At 54.6% G+C, this 26,643-nt stretch overlaps 1 protein-coding gene across 1 annotated transcript in view; it reads left to right on the forward strand.

Moving 5' to 3' along the window:
* The first annotated feature begins 7,550 nt into the window (after positions 1-7,550).
* The window catches only part of NID1 (nidogen 1), a 42,770-nt gene continuing 23,677 nt past the window's right edge, over positions 7,551-26,643 (forward strand). Inside the window, exons 1-4 of the mRNA XM_079763766.1 lie at positions 7,551-7,833; positions 17,986-18,285; positions 19,462-19,688; positions 23,961-24,349. Coding sequence (XP_079619892.1) covers positions 7,600-7,833; positions 17,986-18,285; positions 19,462-19,688; positions 23,961-24,349 — 1,150 coding nt within the window. The 5' untranslated portion in view covers positions 7,551-7,599. The remainder of the gene's footprint in view (positions 7,834-17,985; positions 18,286-19,461; positions 19,689-23,960; positions 24,350-26,643) is intronic.

A 26,643-nucleotide genomic window follows, 5' to 3' on the forward strand; every position in this document is an offset into this window, starting at 1 on the left:
ATAGACCAGGCGTCCTCAAACTACGGCCCGCGGGCCACATGCGGGTGTTTTTGCCGTTTTGTTTTTTTACTTCAAAATAAGATATGTGCAGTGTGCATAGGAATTTGTTCATAGTTTTTTTTTAAACTATAGTCCGGCCCTCCAACGGTCTGAGGGACAGTGAACTGGCCCCCTGTTTAAAAAGTTTGAGGACCCCTCCCATAGATGATTCTCTCACATCATGGATGTTTCTATCTCTTCCTCTCCCTCTCCCTTCCTCTCTGACATCAACAAAGAAATATTTTTAAAGAAGAAGCATCAACCACTGAGCTCACTGGCCGGCAGGTGATGGTTTGAGACCTTCCACCTGGACCGGAGGACGTGAGGTCCGCACAGTTTGAAGGGACTCGGGGGTTGGGAACCAGTCCCGGGCTGGGAACCGAGGTTCTGGAAACAGCTGGGTGTGCTCTTGTCCCTGCTGGAGTTTCTGGAAGCGGAAGAGGCTGCCTGGCCACGCGGAGACGTCAGCTTTACTTCCAAAGCGAAGAAGGAAGCCCGCTGTTGACGGGAGTTGTCCTTCCATAACTCTATACTGGCAAGGACCGCGCTAAAGAGCGGGTGGTGTGCATGTGTGTGTGTGTGTGTGTGTGTGTGTGTGTATGTGTGTATGGAGAGAGAGAGAGAGAAAGAGAGAGAGAGAGAGAGAGAGAGAGAGAGGAGAGTCAGAGAAAAAGAAAGCAAACGTGGTAACATGTTAACATTTGAGGACCTCTGGGTGCAGGGCATGTAAGTAATACAGAGTATGACCCTTGCAACTTCCATGCGCGTCTAAAAATCACCGGAATCAGGACCACGTTTTCAAACAACCACAGGAGGCCAGTGGCACGGAGGCAGCTCAGGGCGGAGGTCTGAGGATCACAGCCCGGCGAGAGGCGCAGCGGGACACGGGGTGTAGACAACAGAAGGGTTAAATTTTATCCTGAAAACGCGGGCAACTTCCAAACCAAACACACAGCTAGACATGATTGACATCGCCGCCTTCCCCCAGAGTACCTTGGACCCAAATCTCCTCTGCAAACACAATACGTGGAGCACCCAAATCCCGCTTGATTCTCATGCTAACTGCTTATTTCATTTGTTATCCTTATCTGAGATCATGATGGACCAAATAGTGATCATCTTATTCATGAATTGCAGGCATTCCTTTGGGGTTGGGACGCCAGCACAATGCGCTCTCCCTGACACCCGGCTGATAAAGGAATCATCTGGGGCCTAGGCGGTCGGTGGCCAAACCTCGCCGGACAGCGAGATCAGAACAGACGTCTGTCTCCTTCCGGGAACTGGCCCCCTGAGCTATTTCCCCCACTCAATGGCCTGGACTTCTGTCTGAGTAAACCGAACGGAAGAGTTGCATTGGCTTCTCCTAGATTTCAGCTGCTCCCTGAATTTTGCCTTTCTGCCCCACCTGGATGACAGCAGTCAACGGGAGGACGGGTCTCAAAAGCACAAGGTTTCATTTAAACAAAACAAAAACTGGAGTATTAGTAGAGTTGTGGGCCCCGCCTGTGTGGCTCCGTGGTTGAGCGTTGACCTAGGAACCAGGAGGTCAGGGTTCGATTCCCGGTCAGGGCACGTGCCCGGGCTGCAGGCTCGATCCTCAGTGTGGGGCGTGCAGGAGGCAGCGGATCAATGATTCTCTCTCATCATTGATGTCTCTCTCTCTCTCTCTCTCTCTCTCTCTCTCCCTTCCTCTCTGAAGTCACACAGTGAGAATAAGTGAGCCGTAGAAGAAATGGGCTCAGGAAGAAATTACAGAGGCGAAAGAAGGGACCTTGGAGCTTAGGAGAGAGGAAGGTGGAGGTAAGTAACATGCCTGGGAGGAGGGGTGGGGGTGCTCCTGAGAGCCTGCTGGGTCTTCTGTCCTAAGGACTTTTAAGGACTGAGATTTTAGGGGAGGTTCCAAGGGGGAGGATCTCAACAGATATGCATCTGCTTTCCGGGTGTGTTCTTCCAGGGGTCATTAGTCGGTGTAGCCTGGCGTAGCCGGTCCTGACATCAGCGGTGACATCACTTGGTTTTATTGCTTTTCTGGGCCTGGAATGGAAGCATTCACATCCAGAGATAACATCTGGGCCTCCGTTGGGAGCGGTTGTGCAAAGGCCCCCCTAGGAGTTGAATGAGGCCACTCTTCGGTCCCTCATTCCCCTCCAAGGGGGTCTGTCGTGTGCCTAGGGACAAGCCCGGGGAGGAAAGATCGAGGAGGGTCCACACCACAGAAGCAGTGGCGTGAAATGTCAGGGGGTCTGACCCACAAGACCAGCGACGTGCCCAGGGTAGGAGAGGTTAGCTGGGGGCCAGGTCTTTGCTTTCCCAGTTTTGTCTGTTCTGTCTGCCCGGGTGGCCTTCTGCACCCAGGCCATGTCCTTGTTCTGCTCCTGTCTGCCCTTAGTTACAGCTACAAAAAAAAAAAAAAAAAACCCACAAAAAAACACCCCACAAAACCCACACGAAACAGCTAGAGAAAACTGTCTCATTATTATGTACACCTAGAAAGTAACCAGAGCACAGTATAAAGTTAATTATTCTACGCTGAAGGTTATGATGGCATACAACATGTATTTGTGTTTTGGTTTTTTTTTTTAATTGATTTTTTACAGAGAGGAAAGGAGAAGGATAGAGTTAGAAACATCGATGAGAGAGAAACATCAATCAGCTGCCACCTGCACACCCCCAACTAAGGTACATGCCCTTGACGGGAATCCAACCTGGGACCCTTCAGTCCCCAGGCCGACGCTCTATTCACTGAGCCAAACCGGTTAGGGCTGTGTGTGTGTTTTTTTTTTAATATAGTTTTATCAGTTTCAGAGAGGAAGGGAGAGGGAGAGAGAGATGGAAACATCCATGATGAGAGAGAATCACTGGTCCGTTGCCTCCCGCACGCCCCCTATTGGGAATCCAGCCTGCAACCCGGGCTGTGCCTTGACTGGGAATCAAACCCTGACCTCTTGGTTCATAGGTCGACACTCAACCCCTGAGCCAGGCCGGCCGGGCTGTGTGTTTGAAATGATGAATCCCTAAGGAGGGCCTGGCACCCAGCCCACATTGTCCCAGCAAGAGGCTCAGCAGGGATGTCACGTCCCCGGGCGGCGGGCCGTGTGCAGCGAGTGCCGGGCTATAAATAGGAAATGACAGAGAGTTTACAGTGCACCCTGAGCGTCCTTCAGCAGGACGATGCTGAGGAAATGAGGGAACGGGAGCGTATGTAAATAGAGCGTGGACATGACGTATAAACCACCGGGCAACCACATCTTGTGCATGGAGACCCAGGGAGACGCTTCTGTGCAAACGTGGGAGCGGGGGGCAGAAAGAGGGTCAGCTTTGACTTCAGATTCACTGGATTCGAATCCTGGCTCTACCCCTAAAGGCTGGGAACCGGGAGCATCATCTCACTCCTGCCCATCTCATTTCCCCGCATCGGCTGTGAGGCCACTAGCTTGTGCAATTGTTTGGTTTGTTTTGTTTTGAAATACGTTTTTATTGATTTCAGAGCGGAAGGGAGGGTGAGAGAGAGAGAGAAACATCAATGATGAGAGAGAATCATGGGTCAGCTGCCTCCTGCACACCCCCTACTGGGGATGGAGCCCACAACCGAGGCATGTGCCCTGATTGGGAATCAAACCGTGACCTCCTGGGTCATGGGTCGACGCTCAACCACTGAGCCACACCGGCCGGGCTGCAATTGTTAACAGTATTAACTGTGTTAGAACATAGTTAACATCCCATTGTGTTACTGATGTCTGTCTTCCTCAACGAATTGTGAGCTGCTCACAAAAGGAATTGTGTCTTAACGGTCATGGTATTTCAAATTCCTGATTCAGTGTCTGACCCATGGTGGAGTCTTAGTCAATGTTGAAATAATAAGAATCAGCCCTAGCCGGTTTGGCTCTGTGGATAGAGCATCCACCCTCGGACTGAAGGGTCCTGGGTTCGATTCCGGTCACGGGCACGTACCTCGGCTGCAGGCTTGATCCCCATCCCTGGTTGGGGCACGTGCGGGAGGCAACCAATCGGTGTGTCCCTCTCACATCGATGTTTCTCTCTCTCTCTGTCTCTCCCCCTCCTTTCAACTCTCCCTAAAAATCACTAGAAAGATATCCTGGGGTGAGGATTTACAAAGAATAAGAATAAGAATCCTGGGAACTGTACCCTTAGATAATAATGATGGTTTAATATGAAGGGAGTCCTTCCTTTGTGCCCGGCTCTGTGCTCGGACCATTTCATGGATCATCTTATTTAGTTCAGATAACGATCCTCTGATGGTCGGTCTGAGCATCCCAGGCCCAGGGGAGGGTACTGAGACTTAGGAACGCCCCAAGTTTCCAGCGCTTCAGCCAGGACGGACCCCAGGCGCTACTCGGAACCAGCAACGCGGAGGAACATTCCGTGGACCAGTAGGAGTCCCAGAAGCTGAGTACCAACCAGGGCGAGAATTCATGAGGCCTGAGGACATCCCAGCACCCGTGGCAACTTCAGAGCGGGCTCTGATGTGAGACAGAGGTTGGTGAGAGCAAATCTGAGGTGCACGCTGAGAGCAAATCTGAGGTGCACGCTGGGTTAGGGCCCGTGCTGTGGGCAGGGGGGCGCCGATGCTGGACCAGGGGCTCCATTTGGAGTTCCTGGCCGTTGGAACGGGCAGTGCCAGGGCCCAGGAGCCTAGGGATGAGTAGCAGCGGTTGAGGCTGTGGATGGCAGGGGGTAGAGTCAGAGAGGGAGCTCGGTGCTGCCATTCCAGGAGGGAGCTGAATGAAGGCAGACACCACTGGGTTGGGCAACAGATTTGGGCAACCGATCGCAGGCACTCTTAGGAGAAGAACATGAAGCAATACAGAGGCCACTCCGTTAGACGGTCATTGGCGCCGAGTCCAGGCAGCGAAGGAGGAGACTGCATTCGGTGCAGACAACGGAACTGTGAGACATTCAGTGCAGACAACGGAACTGTGAGCACAGCTGTGGAAACGCTCCACAATTGTGGCTCAGCATGGCTGAGGCTCCGCGGGGCTCCACCCTCGTCTGGCAAGCCGTTATCCCTGCGTCAGCTCCAGCGGGGAAAAGGAAGCTTCAGCGGAAGGGGGAAGTGTGGCCCTGGCCGGTGTGGCTCAGTGGACAGAGTATCAGCCTGCGGACTGAAGGGTCCCGGGTTTGATTCCCAGTCAAGGGCACGTACCTGGGTTGCAGGCTCAGTCCCTGGCCCTGGTGGGGGCGTGTGCGGAGGCAACCAATAGATGTGTCTCTCTCACATTGATGTTTCTCTCTCTGTCTCTCCCCCTCCCTTCCTCTCTCTCTAAAAACCAATGGGAAAAATATCCGTGGGTGGAAGATTAACAAAACGAAAAAGAAAAGAAAGGGAGTGTGCTCTGTGGGCCAGAGGAGAGCTGACTTGTAGAGAGAGAGGTCCCAGTCCCAGGTCCCCGATAGGTCCATCCGCATGCAAATGAGTATTCCAAATCCTCACAGTTTGATTGGCCCAAAAGACATTCTGTTCTGATTGGTTGGAATGGAGCTGCTCTGATAGGCCAGTGAGAATGCCGAGGCTATAGCTGGATCGCTCCGATTGGACGGGGAAAGTCTCCGTCTTATTGGTTGAAATGTGATTCCAGCACTTCCCCTGTAAGCCCTGGCTCGGGGTGCAGGCTTCTCCCCGAAGCCAGCTTGAGGGGGGGCCTGCTTGGCCATGCTGGGAGCCCAGCCAGGCTCTGTTTATCAATTTGAGCCCCGTTAGCCACCCCCAGCCCTTCTCCACAGGTACCTTCATCCCTGGGGTCCCAATCTGATGACTAATGAATTTAAAAGGTGTCATGAGTAGATCAAAGACTTCATGTTCAGAGGAGGTATTTCATTAGCTGTTTTCTCTGAGAATTATTCCGATGTGGGTCCCAGGTCCTCAGTGTCAGCTAGTGACAGACACAGGGATGACGGTTGTCCTCTGCAGATTAGCATGGCATCCCATACATCCAGCTCCCACTGTCCCACGCCCTGTTCCCCGACTTCAAAAGGCAGCCCCGGTTCCACCTTTAACCTTGCGCCTCATTCTAGCCTTTCTCCCTGTCCCTGCATATTAAATGTATTAATCACGTCTCACTCCTTTCTATTTTTAAAAATATTTTTATGTATTTCAGAGAGGAAGGGAGGGGGAGAGAGAGAGAGAGAAACATCAATGATGAGAGCAAATCATGGACAGGCAGCCTCCTGCATGCCCCCCAGTGGGGAGGGAGCCCGCAACCATGGCACGTGCCCTGACCGGGAATCAAACCGTGACCTCCTGGTTCATAGGTCAGACGCTCAACCACGGAGCCACGCCAGTCAGGCTTACTCCTTTCATCGTAATGCTGCTTAGATTCGTTTCTTCTCAGTTTCCACCTTTTTTTCCTTTCTCAACCCTTTTCTCCCCTTTGACTGCCCACTTGTGCCAAATTAACAATCAACCCGGATTTAGGATCCCACTTACAACACTTACCTCCGGTGGCCAAGCACTCTCAATAGTTCTCTGAGTTTAAATTCCTAGATTTGATATTCAAGGCTTTACTTGGAAGAGTCTTTTCTCAGACTCACCACTTGGGGGACAGCCCTTTACCCCACCCACAGAATGGCCCCCACTTTCCAGAATGTCCCCTCTCCAGCCCCCTGACGAAACTCTGCCTCTTCCTTGGCCCTGGTCAGATCCCCACATCCCACGGAGGTCTCCTTGGCCGGTTACTCCAGCCTGTGTGTCCTCCAGCACGTGGGCAACCCCTCCTAACACTGAATTAAGTTATACATTCGCTGCTCTGTCTGGGAGGGTGGGACCCCATTTCTGGCGGGACTTCCACCTGGGGCAGCCCAGGACCCCTCCTCCATAAAGCTGCGGGAAGGGCCCTGTCGGGGTGGCTCAGTGGTTGAGTCCGACCTATGAACCAGGAGGTCACAATTCGATTCCCGGTGGTGGCTGTGGGATTCCCAGGGTGGGGCGTGCAGGAGGCAGCCGATCACTGATTCTCTCTCATCACATTGATGTTTCTCTCTCCCTTCCTCTCTGAAATCAATAAAAATATATATATGGGGAAAAAATAAAAAAGCTGCAAGAATAGAGGGAAAGGAATGTGCCCCTGGCCTGGACCCTTCTTGCCAGCCCCCAGCCCCTGCCCCGCTTCCCACCAGAATCGGACCGTGTGGGTCTGACCTCCCACACCACCAGGCACCCAGCCCGCTCCTCCGGGCCACACCTGCGTCCTCCCCACGACTCTGCCCTGACCCCTGACACCGTGCGGGGCCGGCCAGGGGTCTGTTCCCACCTCCCGCCCCCGCAGCGGCCATCCGGTGAGGACCCCGCTAGTTTGGGGGCTCCCTGCCTGGGGCGCCCACCACCCCGGGGGACCAGCGCTAGGGGCGCGCGCCGAGTCGCCCTCCCTCCTACCAGGACAGTGGGCGGCTCGGGCGCGCCCAGCCCGCGGGCGGGCCCTGCCCCGGCCCCTCTCCGCCTCCCCCCTCCCCGGGGAGGGGCTGCCGGGGGCGTCCGGTTACGTCCCCGCCCTCCAGCCTCCAGCGCCCAGCCGAGCTCGGGCAGCGGGACCGCAGTCGGGGACCATGTGGAGCGCGGTCGGCCGGAGCCGGGCTGCGTGGCCGCGGGCGCTGCTGCGGCTGCTGCTGCCGCTGCTGCTGGCGGGGCCGGGGGGCTGCCTGCGCCGCCACGACCTCTTCCCCTTCGGGCCGGCGCGCGGGGACCTGGAGCTGGAGCCGGGCGACGACCGCGTCTCCCCCGCCCTGGAGCTGAGCACGGCGCTGCGCTTCTTCGACAAATCCGACCTCCGCGCGGTCTATGTGAGTGCGCCCGCCTCGCGCGGAGAGGGGGCGGCCGGGGGGCGGGGGGCGGGGGGCGCCGGGAGGCCGAGCGGCCCCGGGAGGAAGGAGGCCAGCGGCCGCGGCCCCTGCGGAGCCGGACGGACGTGGGCGTCGGGGGCGGGGACCGACCCGCCGGCCGCCCCCTCTCCGGGCGCGCGCGCTCTGGGTCTCCAAGGCCGGTGCGCTCCCGCCTCTCGGCCCCGACGTCCCCATCGCCCCGGCGCTGCCGTCGGGGAGCTCGCGAGGCTGGGGGACTCGCCCCGTGTGCGCGGCCCTGTGCGCACCCCGCTCCCTCCCTCCGGGACCCTGCTATCCATCGCGGCCGGGGAGTGGGTCTCGCCGTGGGTCCGGAGCCTTTGGGGACGGGACTCTGGCTCGGTGGGGGCGCAGCGCGCGCAGGGAAGGACAGGACCGCCCAGACCACCTCTCCGCCCCGGGCAGGGAGCGGACGGGGCCCCGCACTGGGGTGTGCGCCTCCGGCTCCGTCTCAGCCACGGTCCTGCTCTCCGGTGGAGCTCGTTTCAGCCCAGAGTCCAGGGCCGGGGAAGCTGGGCTCCCCCGCGGTCCAATTTCCAATGGGCGAGCATGGTCACCAGGGTCCTCCCCCCCTCCTCTATGGGTGCGGGGCCAGGTGACCTCGGGCTCTCGGGAGCCGGCCCTGAACCGGCGGGGGGCGCTGGCGTGTAGCTCCAGGCCTTTGGGGGCGCTGCCGGCCCCAGCCGCGCACCATGTGGATTTCATATAAAGCTGCGCGCGTTCCCAAAGGGGGGACCACCCAGCAGAGGCGGGAGTGGGTCCTGCAAGGGGACGGCTGTGCGCCCTGCCCACTGCGCCTCAGGCCACACCACACCCCGTGGAGACTGTCGCTTCGCCTAAAAAGAAGGAGACTGGAAGCCCGGCTGGTGTGGCTCAGTGGTTGAGCGTGGACCGATGAAGCAGGAGGTCACGGTTCGATTCCCAGTCAGGGCCCATACCTGGTTGCGGGTTCGATCCCCAGTGGGGGGCGTGCAGGCGGCAGCCAACCCATGATTCTCTCTCATCATTGATGTTTCTCTCTCTCTCTCCCTCTCCCTTCCTCTCTGATATCAACAAAAATATATTTTTTTAAAAAAAGAACCTCCAGCCCTAGCCGGTTTGGCTCAGTGGATAGAGCGTCGGCCTGCGGACTGAAGGGTCCCAGGTTCGATCCCGGTCAAGGGCATGTACTTTGGTTGCGGGCACATCCCCAGTGGGGAGTGTGCAGGAGGCAGCTGATCGATGTTTCTCTCTCATCGATGTTTCTAGCTCTCTATCCCTCTCCCTTCCTCTCTGTAAGAAATCAATAAAATATATTAAAAAAAAAAAAAAAAGAACCTCCACCAGCAGAGACAGCCGCCCAGCTGCTGACTGCCCTGACCACCTTGGGCCCTCTGGTGAAGCCTAGAAGAGGCTTCTTAGAATAATGTCTCCAAAATGCATAAAATAAAATAAATGCATAAAATAAAACCCACAAGGTGGCCAAGGAAATCCATTATGTTGATATACAGATCAAAATAGTAGAACAAAATTTTTGTGAAGGTATAGATGCGTTTCTTTTTTTAAAAAAGTATATATATGTATATATTGATTGGTTGCCTCCTGCACGCCCCCTACTGGGGATGGAGCCCGCAGCCTGGGCATGGGCCCTTGAACGGAATGGAACCCAGGTCCCTTCAGTCTGCAGGCCGACGCTCTAACCACTGAGCACCCGGCTCGGGCTGGAGTCGTGGGCATTTCCATGAGAAAGGATCCCAGCGCTCGCTGTGATCTCATGTGTCTGTGCTCGAGGTTGGGTCCCGGGGAACTGACTCTGAGATGCCGCTTGGCAGGCGGTTATTGCATGAGGGGCGCAACTCAGCTGCACACCGAGGGGCTGAAGAGGGTTGACCAAGGGGAGCAAAGGTCTCAACCAGCCTCCCCTCCCCCGTTGCTCTGAAGGTGGGAGGGTCCCCTGTCCCCACGAGAGGAGAGGGCCGGGCCTCTGGGCCGGGACAGTGACCAGTCCCCGGATTCGGGCTCAAGGGAAGGAGGTGTGACATTCTCAGGAGGTGGCGGGGACCCGGGGACCCAGCCCGGGGTCCACCCCGTTCCGTAGCCGCCGTGTAGAAGCGCACTGAGCTGGTGGGCACCCTCCGGGGCCCTGCCTGAGACACGGAGCTGCCGGGCGTGTGCACAGGACCCAGGAGGTCTGCACGGCTCCGGGCCCCAGCCCAGGAACAGCGGGGAACACCCACGGAGGGAGAAAACCGTGATCTGACCCGTCTCTCTGCCCGCGTCAGGGACTCCCCAGTTTTACATTGTTTAATCCTCCAACAACTCCTCCGCTGCGGTTTGTTCAGATGAAGAAATGGTAATAACAATTAGTCATCGCTCCAGGCCATCCCACCCGCTCAGCGCCCAAGCTGGACTCCCTCCAGGGTCTGCGTCTGATTCGGGAAGCTGTCGGGCATCAAGCCCCCCACGGAGGGGACGGGCAGTGGGGTGGTTGTGGGCTGGGGGCTCAGGGGAGGCTGACAGAGGAGGTTACGGGAAGGGTAGGTTCCACTTCAGTGGGTGGAGGGGGGATGGAGAGGCTGTCCACGGGGGAGGGACCGTCAGTGCATGCGGCTGGGACCCAGCCTGGCTTGTGCCAGGAACCAGAGGCAAGCGACGTCTGGCCATTGCTCTGCTGGCTGCCAGGCTGATGGAGACAGCAGACGGGCCATGTCCTTTGGGTGATGTTTGTCCCCTGTGAGCAGGGAGCTGACTAAGGGGGGACGATTTGGCCCAGGCAACTGTCCCCCCCCGCCCCCCCCCCCCATCAACCTTTCACCGAATGGGTTCGCATCCACGGATGATCTTTGCCTGAATCAATAGTAAGTGAAGGTTGCCACATGGTGTGTTCTGTTTCATTTGTGTTGTTGCCATCATTCTCCCGACCTGTATTAGCTGGCATGCTCCAGTCTGGAAGAGGGTTCCCTTGCCTTCCGAAATCAATAAAAATAGATTTTTTTTTGGGAAAAAAGAAGCTCGGCCCTTCCCACTGGGGCCTTTGAGGTACTCTGACGGGTGGTCGTTCCGGAAAGGCGATGGATGCTTAACCCTTTCCCTATAGTTCCCCCGTCATGTCAGAGGAAGGGATGGCGTTCACAGGAGGGGATCCGTGTCACCCAGATTAGGGAGTCCTGGGGCTCCAGGCGGCGCAGGTAAACCCAGGTGTCTGGTGTCCGGAGGGGCACGTTCCTCCCGAGAAACTGGGGGTTTGGACAGCCCTCCCCCTCCTCCCCCACCGTCTCCTGTTGGGGAACACCGAGGGGCAGATACTGCTCCTCTTCTTCGACAGACACACAGAATGCAAAGACCCTCAGCATTTAAACACGTTGGGAGGTCATCTTAGGGAGACATCGCCTGCAGAGGAGACGGGTAACCCCACCTGAAGTTGTGCGTCCGATAGGAACTGGATTCAGCCGCAAACATGGACTCAGCTCTTCACGACCACCCCTAGGTTGTCCCTTACTTTTTTAAAAAAATGTATTTTATTGATTTTTTACAGAGAGGAAGGGAGAGGGATAAAGGGTTAGAAATATCGATGAGAGAACATCGGTCAGCTGCCTTCTGCACACTCCCAGCTGGGCATGTGCCCGCAACCGAGGTACATGCCCTTGACCGGAATCGAACCTGGGACCCTTCAGTCCGCAGGCCGGTTAGGACAGTGGTCGGCAAACTGCGGCTCTGTTGACTAGTGAGTTTGCCGACCACTGGGATAGGGGCTTAATCACAAGGAACAACAACAGCCTGTAATTATTGGAATCGAGAGTCTAGGTCAGTGGTCGGCAAACTCATTAGTCAACAGAGCGGCAAACCGCGGCTCTCGAGCCGCATGTGGCTCGCCAGCCGCACTTTGCCGACCACAGTAAAGGGCATCCCTTACTTATATCGACTCATCCTTTTTGTTTCCATGTCGAATTCAGGCCGGAGCCGTTTCTCTGGCTCTGGGGGGTTCGTGGGAACCGTTTGTAATTTGGACTCCAGACTTGGGTCCTGGCCCCTGGAGTGTATCTAGTAGATCTAGGCAAGGCCCGTCGACTGAAGCGCACTTCTTCTCCAGCGGTGAATGAATGCGGTGACACTGATGCCTGGTCTGCTGGGCTGAATGAGGTCAGCGGAGGGGAGATGCCTTAGGAGCTGCGATGGGTCAGACCCCAGGCCCCTCGGGGTTCGAGGCTGGAATCCGTCAGCCTCCACCTGGGCATTTGGCAATTCCCACGGCTCCTTCCTCAGGTGTTTCTTTTCTTAGGCCCTTTTAGTTGTCAGCCCTTTCCAGCTGTGCAGTCTCTACCCTCGGCGCCATCCCATGTGGCTTTGCAGCGCCCAGGACTTCTGCTCCCGATGCCTCTAAGCCCAGCGATGCCGGAACGTGCAGCTCAGGGGCTCCCGCGGATGTGGGTTTAGGTCTTGGTGGCATCCCTTGCTCGCTGTCCCCGGGACCTTAACCCAGTGGTCGGCAAACTCCTTAGTCAGCAGAGCCACATATCAACAGTACAACGATTGAAATTCCTTTTGAGAGCCAATTTTTTTAAACTTAAACTTCTTCTAACGCCACTTCTTCAACATAGACTCGCCCAGGCCGTGGTGTTTTGTGGAAGAGCCACACTCAAGGGGCCAAAGAGCCGCATGTGGCTCGCGAGCCGCAGTTTGCCGACCACTGCCTTAAGCTAAATGACGTCTCTTGTCATTTCCTTGTCTACTTCAGATACGCGAAGAGAGGCATGGCGGCATGGCATTTTTGAAAAATGCAACGGCTTTAATCAAGGGCCTCAGATTTAGCAGCCTGCGAAGTTGGTTGCCTCGCCCGGCTGGCGTGGCTCAGGGGTTGAGCATCGACCTATGAACCAGGGGGTCCTGGTTCGATTCCCAGTCAAGGCACACGCCTGGGTTGCGGGCTCGATCCCCAGTGCGGGGCGTGCGGGAGGCAGTTGATCCATGAGTCTCTCTCATCATGGATGTTTCTATTTTTCTCCCTCTCCCTTCCTCTCTGAAATATATGTATTTAAAAGTATAAAGTTGGTTGCCTTTCCATGCTTTACCCTAAATGATTTAACCTTAAGTTGGTGCTTCCTTCCGCCCAGGGAGCTCGATTTTGCAACCTGAGGACTTCATTGTCCTCGGGTGCAGCTTTTGTATTTCTAAGAGGCCCCGTCTGTTTCTCATTTGCGCCGACCTCCCTCGCTCTCTAACCAAACACATCTGTTTTGGCGAAGGCTCCCCCGCCACCCCTGCCGGCTGCTTTCTGCCCTGGGGACCCCGCGAGGCTCATTTAAACGTACAACAACGATGGTGGTTGTTTCACTTCAGTGTGCCTTTGACTGTAAGGACTCCAACCTGTCATGTATTTCATTTTGTTTTTTTTTTTAAGTATACTTTTATAATCCTGGTTTCCAGGATCATATGAAATGCTGAAGGGTATTCTTGAAGAAGAGGAGGAAGAAGAACAAGGTCAAGATAAAAATTATGAACAACAAAATGACAACAGATACATACCTATCAAGTGAATCTAAAAATCAAGTGAATAAAAAAATCTGATGAACGGAATAAACTGGTGAATATAATAGAATCAGGGGGCATAGAAAGGGAGTGGACCGACAATTCTCGGGGGAAAGGGGGTGTGAGGGGTGCGGGAAGAGATTGGACAAAAATCTTACACCTGTGGATGAAGACAGTGGCTGGGGGTAAGGGTATGGGGTGGGGTGGGGAATCAGGTGGAGGGGAGCTATGGGGGGAAAAAAGAGGAACACCTGTAATAATCTGAATAATAAAGATTTATTGAATTTTTTTAAAAAAAGTATACTTTTATTGATTTCAGAGAGGAAGGGAGAGGGAGATAGAAACATCCATGATGAGAGAGAATCCTGGATCGGCTGCCTCCTGCACGCCCCACCCTGGGGGTCGAGCCTGCAACCTGGGCACATGCCCCTGACCGGGAATCAACCTGTGACCTCCTGGTGCCTAGGTTGATGCTCAACCACGGAGCCACCCCAGCCGCGCCCCTGGCATTTTTTTTAAGTAGCGCAAATGGGGACCAGAAGGCCGTGCTGGTTGGTGCCTGCTGCGTAATCCTCGGGCTTCGTCCTTGTTTCTGCAGGCGGGCCCGGTGCCTGGGGCCTCGAGGCTCCGTAACATCCCATTAATTCCCAAATCTGCTTGCGCCTGCACCTTCTGCTCATTATCACAGTCTAGCGCACCCAGCGCAGGGAACATTCCTGAAAATCCGCGGTGGTGAGGGAGGGCCGAGATGGGATGTGGGCCGGTCTGGGAGAGGGGGGAATTTAGAGGAAACCCCATGCCCTTCTCCGGATGGCAGGACGTTAGCGTTGGCTCACCTGTAAAAGCCAGCTGCCCTTTCCCGCCAAACTTTAGGTCAGTTGTGTTCATTATCTTTTTTTTTTTTTTTTTTTACAAAAATGTTTTATTATGGAAAATCCCAAACATGTGCAAACATAGAGAGACTGTTAGAACACATTCCTGGGAATCACCCAGCTTCAACGAGTATCGATTTATGGCTTGTGTCTTATTTTAAAAAGGATTTTTTAAATTCATTTCAGAGAGGAAGGGAGAGGGAGAGAGAGAGAGATAGAAACATCCATGAAGAGAGAGAATCATAGATCAGCTGCCTCCTGCACGCCCCCTACTGGGGATCGAGCCCATAATCCGGGCATGTGCCCTTGACTGGGAATCGAACCACTGAGCCACACTGGCCGGGCAGTCTATGGCTTGTTTTGATTCATTTCTATTCACTTATTCCCAATACCCACCCTCACCCAAATGGAGTTATCCTTAAGCAAATCCCAAATAATTTGATTTCATCCTAAATATTTCAGCATGTATCTCTTAAAAATGATTCTTTAAGAAATACTTTTAGTGATTTCAGAGAGGAAGGGAGAGGGAGAGAGAGAGATAGAAACATCCATGATGAGAGAGAATCATCGATTGGCTGCCTCCTCCTGCACACCCGCCGCTAACGGTGTGTCTGAAGAATAAAGTTTATGGGCTGGAGGAGGGGCAGTATAAAGCTAAGAATCCAATGAAACTTCTAGATGTTGTGTTTTTTTTTAAATGTATTTTATTGATTTTTTACAGAGAGGAAGGGAGAGGGAGAGAGAGTTAGAAACATCGATGAGAGAGAAACACCGATTAGCCGCCTCCTGCACACCTCCTACTGGGGATGTGCCTGCAACCAAGGTACATGCCCTTGACCGGAATCGAACCTGGGGCCCTTCAGTCCGCAGGCCGACGCTCTATCCCCTGAGCCACACCGGTCAGGGCGAAACTTCTGGATGTTGTGCATGACATGTATCTGTGACGTCATCTGTCTCCATGGTCACAGACAGCGGAGCGGACGATGCAGGCACGCTGGCTGACACGCAGGGTCCGACACCGATGAGGGTCCGCTGGGCCCTGTCCAGGGTGTCTGCAGGGCTTCGAGGACGAGGGCTGAGAGCATTTCCTGTGGGAACAGGGACATTCCTAGGCCCCGATTCTCGGTCATAGAAGGCCCTGGGAGACTTTGCTACACTGTCGGTCTGACTTAAATTCCGCCCGAAGACAGATTTTTAGAACGTGAGCTGTCTGTCTGTGGCCCTGCGTGGGACTCCCCCGGAGCAGCTGGGGACTGCCAAGTGCTGGCATCTTGAGAGAGTGAGCCCTTTCCCACGCTCCCGCCTGCCCGCCCCGGCTGGGAGGTGTCGGGATGGGGGTGGGGCGGACCAGCTGGGCCAGCTCATCCCTGACCCCTCCTCGCAGCCCGTCCCAGGATTGCAGAATGTCAAGGCCGGTGCCAGGTGATGATGGGAAGGAAGCATGTCGCCAAGCCGCTCCCAGCCCAGGGAGCGGGGTAAGAAGGGAGGTGTGCAAAGTTCACTCCCCAAACCCCCTCCACTGGCTCCACCCCACGCAGCCTTTCACCCGGTTCTGGGCATGTCGCAAGGGCTTGGTCTTCAGTTCCTGTCCTTTTTTTTTTTTTTAATATGTTTTTATTGATTTCAGACAGAGGGAGAGAGACCTAGAAACATAATCATGGATCGGCTGCCTCCTGCACGCCCCCTGCTGGGGATGGAGCCCACCACCCGGGCGTGTGCCCTGACCGGGAATCGAACCGTGACCTCCTGGTTCATAGGCTGATGCTCAACCCCTGAGCCATGCCTGTCCTTTTTGTCTACCCCTGACTCCTCCTCCAGGAAGGAGGTCTGAAGTGGCTTGAGGGTAAGGATGTGGGTGGAGGAGGGAGGGAGATAAGTGGCCTGGGAAACCCACAGGCCTCCATCTCCTGCACAGATCTGGGCGGTCCTGACGAGTCCCCTGCCCTGGCGCTCTTCCAACCACAGCCTCTTACAGTGCAGGCCGAGGGCCATTGGCTACGACTCTCCCATCTGATTAGGGATTTTTAAAAAAACACACTTTCTTTTTATTGACTTCAGAGACGAAGGGAGGGGGAGAGAGAGATAGAAACATCCATGATGAGAGAGAATCATGGATCGGCTGCCCCCTGCACGCTCCCCACAGAGGATCGAGCCCACAACCCAGGCCTGTGCCCTGACCGGGAATGGAACCGTGACCTCCTGGTTCAAAGGTCGACGCTCAACCACTGAGCCATGCTGGCCGACAGGGATTTTTTATTATTATTATTCTCAGATTCTTGAAGTAAACAGACCCGTGCCGTGGGTTCTGTGGCACCAGTGGGTTGTGCACGAATGAGGACATGAGTGGGGTCAAAGCCTCCTTCTCATGAGGCTCTGCAGGAGGCCAGAGCTTCTCCCTTCCCAGGGGGCTCTGCCTCTTTCCCACGTTCCCGAGGAGCCTGGGTTTCCACAGGATGAGAACAGGGACGCAGATTCACGGGCGGGGATAACGGATTCCAAGAAAGCTGCACCGTGGTGGGGGGCAGCCCACGGGGACCTGGGCTCCCTGCGGCCACATCCCGATGTCGCCCCTTACCTTTGGAAAACCTTGGAAAACTCGATTTGCGTCCCTCGGTTTCTTCATCTGCAGAATGTGGATGCTGCCCAGCCGGCTGGCGTGGCTCAGTGGTTGAGTATTGACCCATGAACCCGGAGGTCATGGTCTCGGTTCGATTCCCGGTTAGGGCACATGCCTTGATTGTGGGCTTGATCCCCAGTGGGGGGCGTGCAGGAGGCAGCCGATCGATGATTCCCTGTCATCATGGATGTCTCTATCTCTCTCTCCTTCTCCCTTCCTCTCTGAAATCAAATTTAAATAAATAAATAAATAAATAATGAGCCCTGACCAGTTTGGCTCAGTGGATAGAGCGTCGGCCTGAGGACTGAAAGGTCCCAGGTTCGAACGTTCCAGTCAAGGGCATGTACCTTGGTTGCGAGCACATCCCCAGTAGGAGGTGTGCAGGAGGCAGCTGATCGATGATTTTTCTCGCATCAATGATGTTTCTATCTCTCCCTCTCGCTTCCTTACTGAAATCAGTTGAAAATATTTTTTAAAGAAACAAACAAACAAAAGAGTGGGTGGGGGGTGGGAGGAAGCCATGGGGGGAAATGGGAGGACATATGTAATACTTTCAACAATAAAGATTTATTTTTAAAAAAGAGAGTGGCCCTAACCGGTGTGGCTCAGTGGATAGAGCGTCGGCCTGTGGACTGAAGGGTCCCAGGTTCGATTCCCGGTCAAGGGCATGTACCTTGGTTGCGGGCACATCCCCAGTAGGGGGTGTGCAGGAGGCACCTGGTCGATGTTTCTAACTCTCTATCCCTCTCCCTTCCTCTCTGTAAAACATCAATAAAATATATTTTAAAAAATAATAATAAATAAATAATGACCTATGTCGAACGGCTCTTTGCAGAACACACATGTAGGGGAGCCTGAGACCCTTAGACCCTTGGTGTCCGGGGTGCGGGGGCCGGGGGATGCCAGCGTCGAGCTGTGCCCCTCCCGCAGGACTCTGCCCAGGGAACCAGTGCTGCTTCCCACCATCAGTTGCGTGGTTTCCATTCGGTGGCACGTGGCTTCGCGTGGGCCCCTGTCACAGCGTCCTGCGAGTGGGCGCTCCGCCTCCCCCCTGGAAAATGTCCCCTTTGGGCTCCTTTGAACTCTGCTTGGTTTCCACAGGTCACCACGAACGGCCTCATTGCCACGAGCGAACCCCCGGCCGCGGAATCCCATCCCGGGCTCTTCCCGCCGACCTTCGGGGCCGTGGCGCCTTTCCTGGCCGACCTGGACACCAGCGACGGCCTCGGGAAGGTCTACTACCGCGAGGACTCGTCCCCCGCCGTCACCCAGCTGGCCGCCGAGTGTGTCCAGAGAGGGTTCCCGGGAGTCTCCTTCCAGCCCGCCAGCGCGGTGGTGGTCACCTGGGAATCCGTGGCCCCGTACCGAGGCCCCAGCGAGGACCCTGCCCGGGAAGACGAGGTGAGTGCTTCCCCAGGTACTGGGGCGTGGAGCCTAGCGGGGGTGGGGGGGGTGGGGGGGGGCGTGTGGCCTGGCATGTGCCACTCAGCGGTACAACATGTTGTGTCACTGACCAAGAAAGGACTTGCAAAGCAAAATCGGGGCATGGTGGGGCCGATTCCCCCAGCTCCTTGTCTGCAAGGCTGGCGGTCTACGTCTCGGGGGTGATTGGGTTGAAGGAAGGCAGTTCCTGAGAAACTGCTCGGTGGCAAGAATCAGGTTGATGAATCCCATCCCCCTGATGTTGGGTCAGATGGTGGGAGGTCGTTTCTGGTTAAATAGGGACTTTATTTATTTATTTTTAAAAATTTATTTCAGAGAGGAAGGGAGAGGGAGAGAGAGGGAGAAACATCGATGACGAGAGAGAATCATGGATCGGCCGCCTCCTGCATGCCCCCTACCGGGGATCGATACGCCCTAACCAGGAATCAAACCGTGACCTCCTGGTTCAGAGGTCGATGCTCAACCACTGAGCCACGCCGGCGGGGCGAGGCATTATTAATGCGAAGCGAAGGTTAAAATCACAGGGGAGTCCTCAAGGGTGTGAAGAAGTAAAGGCAAAGCCCACGCTCTAGCTGGGGAGACAGAAACCACGTGCACCGCGGGAATGTTTCAGCCAGGAGCCCCGCCACGTCCATGGGGGCATCTCCGGGGCACGGTGGTCAGCCAAGGCTGGGCGCGGTGCCCCACGGGGACGTGCCCTCGGAGAAGTAGGTGGAGAAGCCAGCTCTAGGCCTGAGTCACGCTTTAGGGACCTGCCTCGGTCTCTCCTGGGAAAGGCCATTTCGCCCCACCGCCGTCTAATTTTCAGAGGATGACACGGCGGCGAGAAACCTGAAAGGCCCCAAAGCATCCATCTCCACGTGGATGGAGATAAAGCCGCCTCCTTCGTGGAAATGGTGGGAGGGCTCGGTGGGGAGATAACATACGAAGGGCCCGGCCCCGGGGACGCCGTCCTTACACGAAGGCCCTCAGAGGCGTGGACGTGGCGTTGTCTTGGAAATACCTGAACGTGCTGCTTCTAGGATAAGGGGAGGGCACCGCCATCTTCCCACGTGGACCATCACGTCTGCTGAAGGGCCCCTGGGGAGATGTGGCTCCTTGCCTGCGTGACCGACTTGTGACCCATCTTCACAGAGAAACACGTTCCAGGCGGTCCTGGCCTCCTCGGGTTCCAGCTCCTACGCCATCTTCCTGTACCCTGAAGACGGCCTGCAGTTCACCTCGACCTTCTCAAAGCGGGACCAGAGCCAGGTCCCCGCCATGGTCGCCTTCAGCCAAGGGCAGGTGGGACTCCTGTGGAGCAGCGACGGGGCGTATAACATATTTGCTAACGACAGAGAATCGATCGGAAATTTGGCCAAGTAAGCTTCTTTCTTCGTTCCTCCGTAGACTCCCCCTTAACAAGAGTAGCACGTTATTATTTTATTAAGGACTAGAGGCCCGGTGCACGAAATTTTGTGCACTGGGGGGAGGATCCCTCAGCCTGGCCTGCGCCCTCTCACAGTCTGGACCCCTTGGGGGATGTCTGACTGCCAGCTTAGGCTCCCCAGGGGATCAGGCCTGAGCTGGCAGTCAGACATCCCTCTGGCTGCTGGGGAGCGGGCCTAAGCCAGCAGGAGGACATCCCTCTCACAGTCCGGGACCCCTCGCTTCTTACTGCCCGCCTGCAGCAGAGGTGGGAGAGGCTTCTGGCTGAGCGTCACTCCCCCTGTGGAAGCGCACTGACCACCAGGGGGCTGCATTGAGCATCTGCCCCTTGGTGATCAGTGTGCATCATAGCGACCGGTAGTTCCACCATTTGGTCGATTTGCATATTAGCCTTTTATTATATAGGATGATGTAATGGGCATCACAGAACATTCCCTAAAAAATTCCCTTGGGTTGCAGTGTTGGATATAGTTTTTCTATTATGTGGTAGTTTTTATTTTATTTTTTGTTGTTGTTGTTTTTAATTGATTTTAGAGAGGGAGAGAGAGAAACATCAATGATGAGAGAGAATCATTGATTGGCTGCCTCCTGCACGCCCCCTACTGGGGATCAAGCCCGGGCATGTGCCCTTGATCGGAATCGAACCTGGGACCCTTCAGTCTGCAGGCTGATGCTCTATCCACTGAGCCAAACCGGCCAGGGCTGTGGTAGTTTCTTTCTGATGAACTCAAGGGAATATATTCTTAGAATGAACACGTGTCCTATTGTTTAGGTATCATCCTAATTTAAACGGCATCTACCATCATCTCTATAAGTATAAAGTTAGAAGTAAAGTTTGTCTTTTTTTTAAATATATTTTTATTGATTTCAGAGAGGAAGGGAGGGGGAGAGAGGGATAGAAACATCAATGATGAGCGAGACCCCACTGGGGATTGAGCTCGCAACCCAGGCATGTGCCCTGACTGGGAATCGAACCATGACCTCCTGGTTCATGGGTTGACGCTCAACCACCGAGCCACGCTGGCCAGGCTAATTATGATTTTACATAATTTAATTTTTTACAGCGGCTGTGTTTTAAGAACTGGCTTGCAAACTTTCCAAAATTTAACAACTGGCTCTCACGAGGGGCCTGGACAGACAGGTTGATTGGACATCCTGTTTTTACCGGACTGTCTTGATCCTCATTCCCGGTCCCACCCCAAGGTTTTTGCTCAGTATTCTCCACCGAGGAATGCACGTCCCTTCTTTCCGTTGTTTGATCTGATCAGAGTAAAAATGGCGCAGCAAGAAATAGAGATCAGGGTTCGTCCGTCGTGCTTTGCAATTATAAAATGCCTTTCGCATCGGAATCTCATTTGCATTTCACAGCCCACGATCCCACGGCGAATGCAGACGGGAGTTCTAGAGAGCCACATCTGTACCGTATTCACTCCCAACACTTCCAACACCAAACATGTGGGTTTCTTTCCCACACCAACCAATTCTCCTCCAACAGACACCAACAGGGTGTCCTCCAATTCAGTTCAGTTCTCAACACTAGCTGCCCGGAGTTAGCACAAACCCCGCAGGTAAAGGGTTCCATCTCCCTTCAGGTGCCAGTCCCAAGCCCCCGGTTGCAAGCCCTGCCCTCCTGCCCCCAAGTCACAACCCAGAAAGCGCTTACTTAGTATTGCCAGTTTACTATAAAGATAAAACTGAGCCCTAGCCGGTTTGGCTCAGTGGATAGAGCATCGGCCTGTGGACTGAAGGGTCCTGGGTTCGATTCCAGTCAAGGGCATGTACCTCGGTGGCGGGCTCCTCCCCGGCCCGGGCCCTGGTCGGGGCTCATGCAGGAGGCAACCAATCGATTGCCTCTGTTTCTCTCTGTCTTTCCTTCTCTCTTCCACTCTCCCAAAAAAATCAATGGAAAAATACCCTCGGGTGAGGATTAACAAAAATCCTATATAATAAAACCCTAATATGCAAATCGACCGGACGGCGGAATGACAGGTCACTATGACGCGCTCTGACCATGTATTTCGCACGTCTCTATCGAAATAAACCTACGTTTCTGTGAAAATTGAAACTTTTGTTTTTTGCAGCCCACATACACTTAAACCTTGTTTATTTGGCCCGTGTCAGCCTTGCATTTGACATGCTTGCTTCAGGGGTTTTTATTACACACCATGGCTGTTTAGATCATCGGCCGTTGGAGATAAACTCCATCTCCAGTTCCTCTCCCCTCCCTGGAACTCAGGGCGTGGAGCTGAAAATTCCAATCCTCTCATCTCGCCTGGTTTTTCTGTCCAAGAAGCCGTCTAGGGTCCCCAGCGACCGACCATCTCATTTACATAAAAAGGCCCCCTCATCCCTGCAGAGATTCCAGGGGCTTAGGCGCTGGAGGCCAGAACTAGGACAAAGACCAACTACCACTGACCCTTGAGCAACCTCGGCTGGAACTGCGGGGCCCACTTCTATGGGGATTTTTTTTTTCCTCAAAAAACACTGTAAATGTATTTTCTCTTCCTTAGGATTTTCTTCAAGAACATTTTCTTTTTTTTTTCTTTTTTAAGGCCTTGTGTTTTGTTTTGGGGTTTGTTTGTTTTTTTTGTATATTTTTTTTTATTGATTTCAGAGAGGAAGGGAGAAGGAGAGAGAGATAGAAACATCAATGATGAGAGAGACTCATGCATCGGCTGCCTCCTGCACACCCCACAGTGGGGATGGAGCCCACAACCTGGGCATGTGCCCTGACCGGGAATCGAACCATGACCTCCTGGTTCCTAGGTCAAAGCTCAAACACGCCAGCCGGGCTGTATTTCTTATTCTGTCACACCATGCCAAGGAAAGAGAATAAGGGGTAAAATGCATGACTCCAGTCAGTGGGTTGCTTGCGTGGGTAGACCTGGCAGTGTCCCTGGAGAGCACCCCTCCCAAGGCGGAGGGCGAGCCTGTGCTAGGCTGTGTGGCTACAGCCTCACCAAATGGCCTTAGCTCTGTGATGGTAACCGGACAACCCAGGGGTCCGGGCTGCCTGTCACGACTCAAACCAATTCAGCAGAGACGGGGTTGAGTCCTAGATGAGCGTGTATTCCAGTCCTGCCGGCAGCGTGGAGAGCAGCAGGGCACCCACAAACATCTGCTCTGCCCCCCATAAGCCAGCTGCTTATATTGGGTAGGAGGAACAGGATGACGGGGAAGGAGGCAAAAGGGTACGTCAAATGGGCAGTTTCCAGGGAATGGGGGCCGGGCATTTGCAAAGGCCTGTGGGTGTGCAAAGGGCTGAGGGGTCTTCAAAGGGCGGGCGGCTCTGGTCTCTGCAACAAGGTTGTCAGTCTTCCCATGATGATAGGCAGCGCCCGGATGGGGAGGAGGGGCCGCATTTCCAGGTGAGCTCCCAGGTCCCACCTGCTACTCCCAGCCAGGTTAGAACAGGCCTTCTTTTTTTCTTTTCTTTTTAATATATTTTATTGTTTTTTTACAGAGAGGAAGGGAGAGGGATAGAGAGTTAGAAATATCAATGAGAGAGAAACATCTATCAGCTGCCTCCTGCACACCCCCTACTGGGGATATGCCCACAACCAAGGTACATGCCCTTGACCAGAATTGAACCCAGGACCTTTCAGTCCGCAGGCCGACGCTCTATCCACTGAGCCAGACCGGTTAGGGCAGAACGGGCCTTCTTTAATCAGAACAACACCATCACGGCTAGCAGAGCGTGATTAATATTTCTTACCACTAGAGGCCCGATGCACGAAGATTCACGCAAGAATGGGCCTTCCTTCCCCTGGCTGCCGGCACCACCCTTTGCATTCTGGCCTGGAGCCGCCTTTCCGCCTTCCCATGCTGCCCAGAGTCCCAGAGCAGCTGGGGCAGTGCAGAACGCCTGTGTTGTCACCATGGCAATGATGCAAGCGACCCGCCCCGGCCGCTTGGCGCCTGCATATGCAAATTAACCCGCCATCTTTGTTGGGTTAATTTGCATACTCACTCGTGATTGGCTGATGGGTGTCGCAAAGGTACGGTCAATTTGCATCTTACTATTTTATTAGTGTAGATTCTAGCTGGTCCCCAATAGTCTATCTGTGCCCCTATCATGATGACCACACAAGACCCAGTCGGCTCTCCCGGCCTCCAGGCCCCTGGGTTTCAGGTGGACACGGATCCAGGCCTCCTTCTGCTCGGGGAGGAGGGGCTGTGTCCCAGAAGCCTGTCCTTTCTCGTAGGAGCAGCAACTCCGGGCAGCAGGGCGTCTGGGTGTTTGAGATCGGGGGCCCCGACACAGCCAGCGGCGTGGTGTCCTCGGACGTGAACCTCATGCTGGACGACGGCGAAGACTACGAGGAGGACGAGGATTACGACTCGGTGACCAGTCTGGGCCCGGAGGACGTGGGCACCACACCCTTCCCCTATGAGACCCTGAGGCGGGGAGACACCGGCACCACCAGGCACCGGGTCTCGTCCCCCAGCCGCCCGGCCACCGACAGGCCCGCCAGGCCTCCCACCGAGAGGACCCGGTCCTTCCAGCTGCCCGCGGCCAGGTTCCCCCAGCAGCACCCGCAGGTCATCGATGTGGATGAGGTGGAGGAGTCGGAAGTCGGTAAGGCAGCTGACGGTGCCGTGAGAATACTCTTGGGCGCCGGGGTTTCTGGACAGAGGACAGGCGCTGGAGCGGGTCCGAGGCGTGCGTTCTGGGGTGGGTTGTGAGGGCGAGAGCTGGGAAGTAGGGGTGGGAGCTCACAGGCTCCGTGCCTTTGATGGCACAAGACATCATTGGGGATTAGGGCTGTGGTGATGGAGATGGTTGAGCACGTCCTGGGTTTTTTTTGTGTGTGTGTGGTATTTTTTTTTGTTCATCCTCGCCCGAGGATATTTTCCCATTGATTTTTAGAGAGAGTGGAGGAAGAGAGAGGGAAAGTCAGAGAGAAACATCGATGTGAGAGAAACACATCGATGGGTTGCCTCCTGCGCATGCCCCGACCAGGGCCCCGGGCCCGGGAGGAGCCTGCAACCGTGGTACGTGCCCTTGACCGGAATCAAACTCGGGACCCTTCGGTCCGCAGGCCGACGCTCTATCCACTGAGCCAGACCGGCTAGAGCCCTTTCATCTGTTTTAGGGAGAAAAGTGCTTTAGGAGTATTTTGCAAGTCAGATTTTTCTTATTTGTGATTTCTGAGATCAGAAGTGCACTCAGCCACCTGAAAAAACATTGTAGACGTTCCTTCGGCTGTTGACACAGTTATCTTTGACATTTATTTCCTCTCGGCTTTGGCACGAGAGGAGTTCATTATTCCCAGCTCCGGTTAGTTTCAGAGTCGGTTTGAGAAGATTTTAAAATACAGAACAAGTAGATCCCTCCTTTTTTCCCCCCCGAGATCTCCCTTTTAAAGTGCAATATCTTCTGGTCAACTGTATTATATCAGGTTTTTGCTACATTTTGAGGGAAAACCAGCGCGCTTTGATTTGTCCAAACTAAACTGTGTTCATTCATTTTTGCTCTTCGGGTTGACTTATAATCCATTGAGGTTCATTTAAATGGGATGGTTCAGGCCTTTAAATAATGTGTAGTAAGACTACTGTTTCTGTTACGAAGTTACCATAAGGCCCTCAGGAAACCTACTCCATTCCACAGTCACTCACTTTAAAAAAAAAAGATTTTTATTGATTTCAGAGAGGATGGGAGAGGGAGAGAGAGATAGAAACATCAATGATAAGAGAGAATCATTAAGAAAAAAAAAAGAGAGAGAGAGAATCATTGATTGGCTGCCTCCTGCACGCCCCCTGCTGGGCATTGAGCCTGCAACCTGGGCACGTGCCCTGCCGGGGAATCGAACCGTGACCTCCTGGTTCATGGGTTGATGCTCAACCACTGAGCCACGCCGGCTGGGCCTCTCTTGTATTTCTTCTTTTTTTTTTTTTTTGTTATAATTTCTTTATTGATTAAGGTATTACAAATGTGTCCTCATCCCCCCATTACCCCCCAACCCTCCCCCACTCATGCCCTCACCCCCCAGTTGTCTGTGTCCATTGGTTAGGCTTATATGCATGCATACAAGTCCTGTATTTCTTCTTACTTGTCCTAATGTGTCCCCTAACGATAGTCATACATGTTTGTTCTTGAGTACACCGAAGCCCGGACGAGAGCTGGGGGCCAGGGGCAGTGAGCTTGCTACTTTCTTCCAAGGCTCAGAAGTGGAGACGTTGACCTTTCGTGTCACGACAGGGATGTGGGTCCGTGTCTCAGGGCTCCCCACCCTGCACCCTGGGTCTCCTGGGGTGACGCGGACACCCCTGCCTGCGTGGCACTCTGCTCCTGCCACCGGCTTCCGAGGGCTGGCTCCCCAGATGTGCCGGGTTGTTTACTTGCAGCTGTTGAGATCTGAGCTTTTCCCCGACCGAGGCGTCTCTGACATTCTCCCTTGGTGAAGCCGTCCTGTTCAAAGGCTATCCTCTCTGACATCCAACAACAACAACAACATATGGTGGTGCCTTGCGTGGTATTCGTCCACGCCTAGGATTTGAACCCGCCGTGTGCCTGAAACAGATGTTTCTCTGTCCGTCTATCTCAGTTATTTCGCTGTTTCTAGCAGAAAGGTCAGCCTCCCGCGGCCCGCAGTGCATTCCTGGCGTGATCTGAATGGTCACCCACAGATACGCCGGCCGTGGGGACCCCCGGGGCGCTGGGCCCTCCGCTGGAGCGAAGCAGTCTGCAGTCACATGTGTTCAGCGTGGGGGCCAAGGGTTTCCGGCGCCAAACGCCGCCTCTCCACACACTGGAAATTTCCTCCGAGCATCTAGGACGCATAGAGCCTTCCCGGTTTAAACTTTATTTGTATCTTCACTCAGAACAGTCAGTTATAAGCCGGATCGCTCCCCGCTTTAAAAGTTCACCCCCTACGTGTGCTTTTT

This window comes from Cnephaeus nilssonii (assembly GCF_951640355.1).
Source record: "Cnephaeus nilssonii genome assembly, chromosome: 23".
NCBI classification, from domain to species: Eukaryota; Metazoa; Chordata; class Mammalia; order Chiroptera; family Vespertilionidae; genus Cnephaeus; species Cnephaeus nilssonii.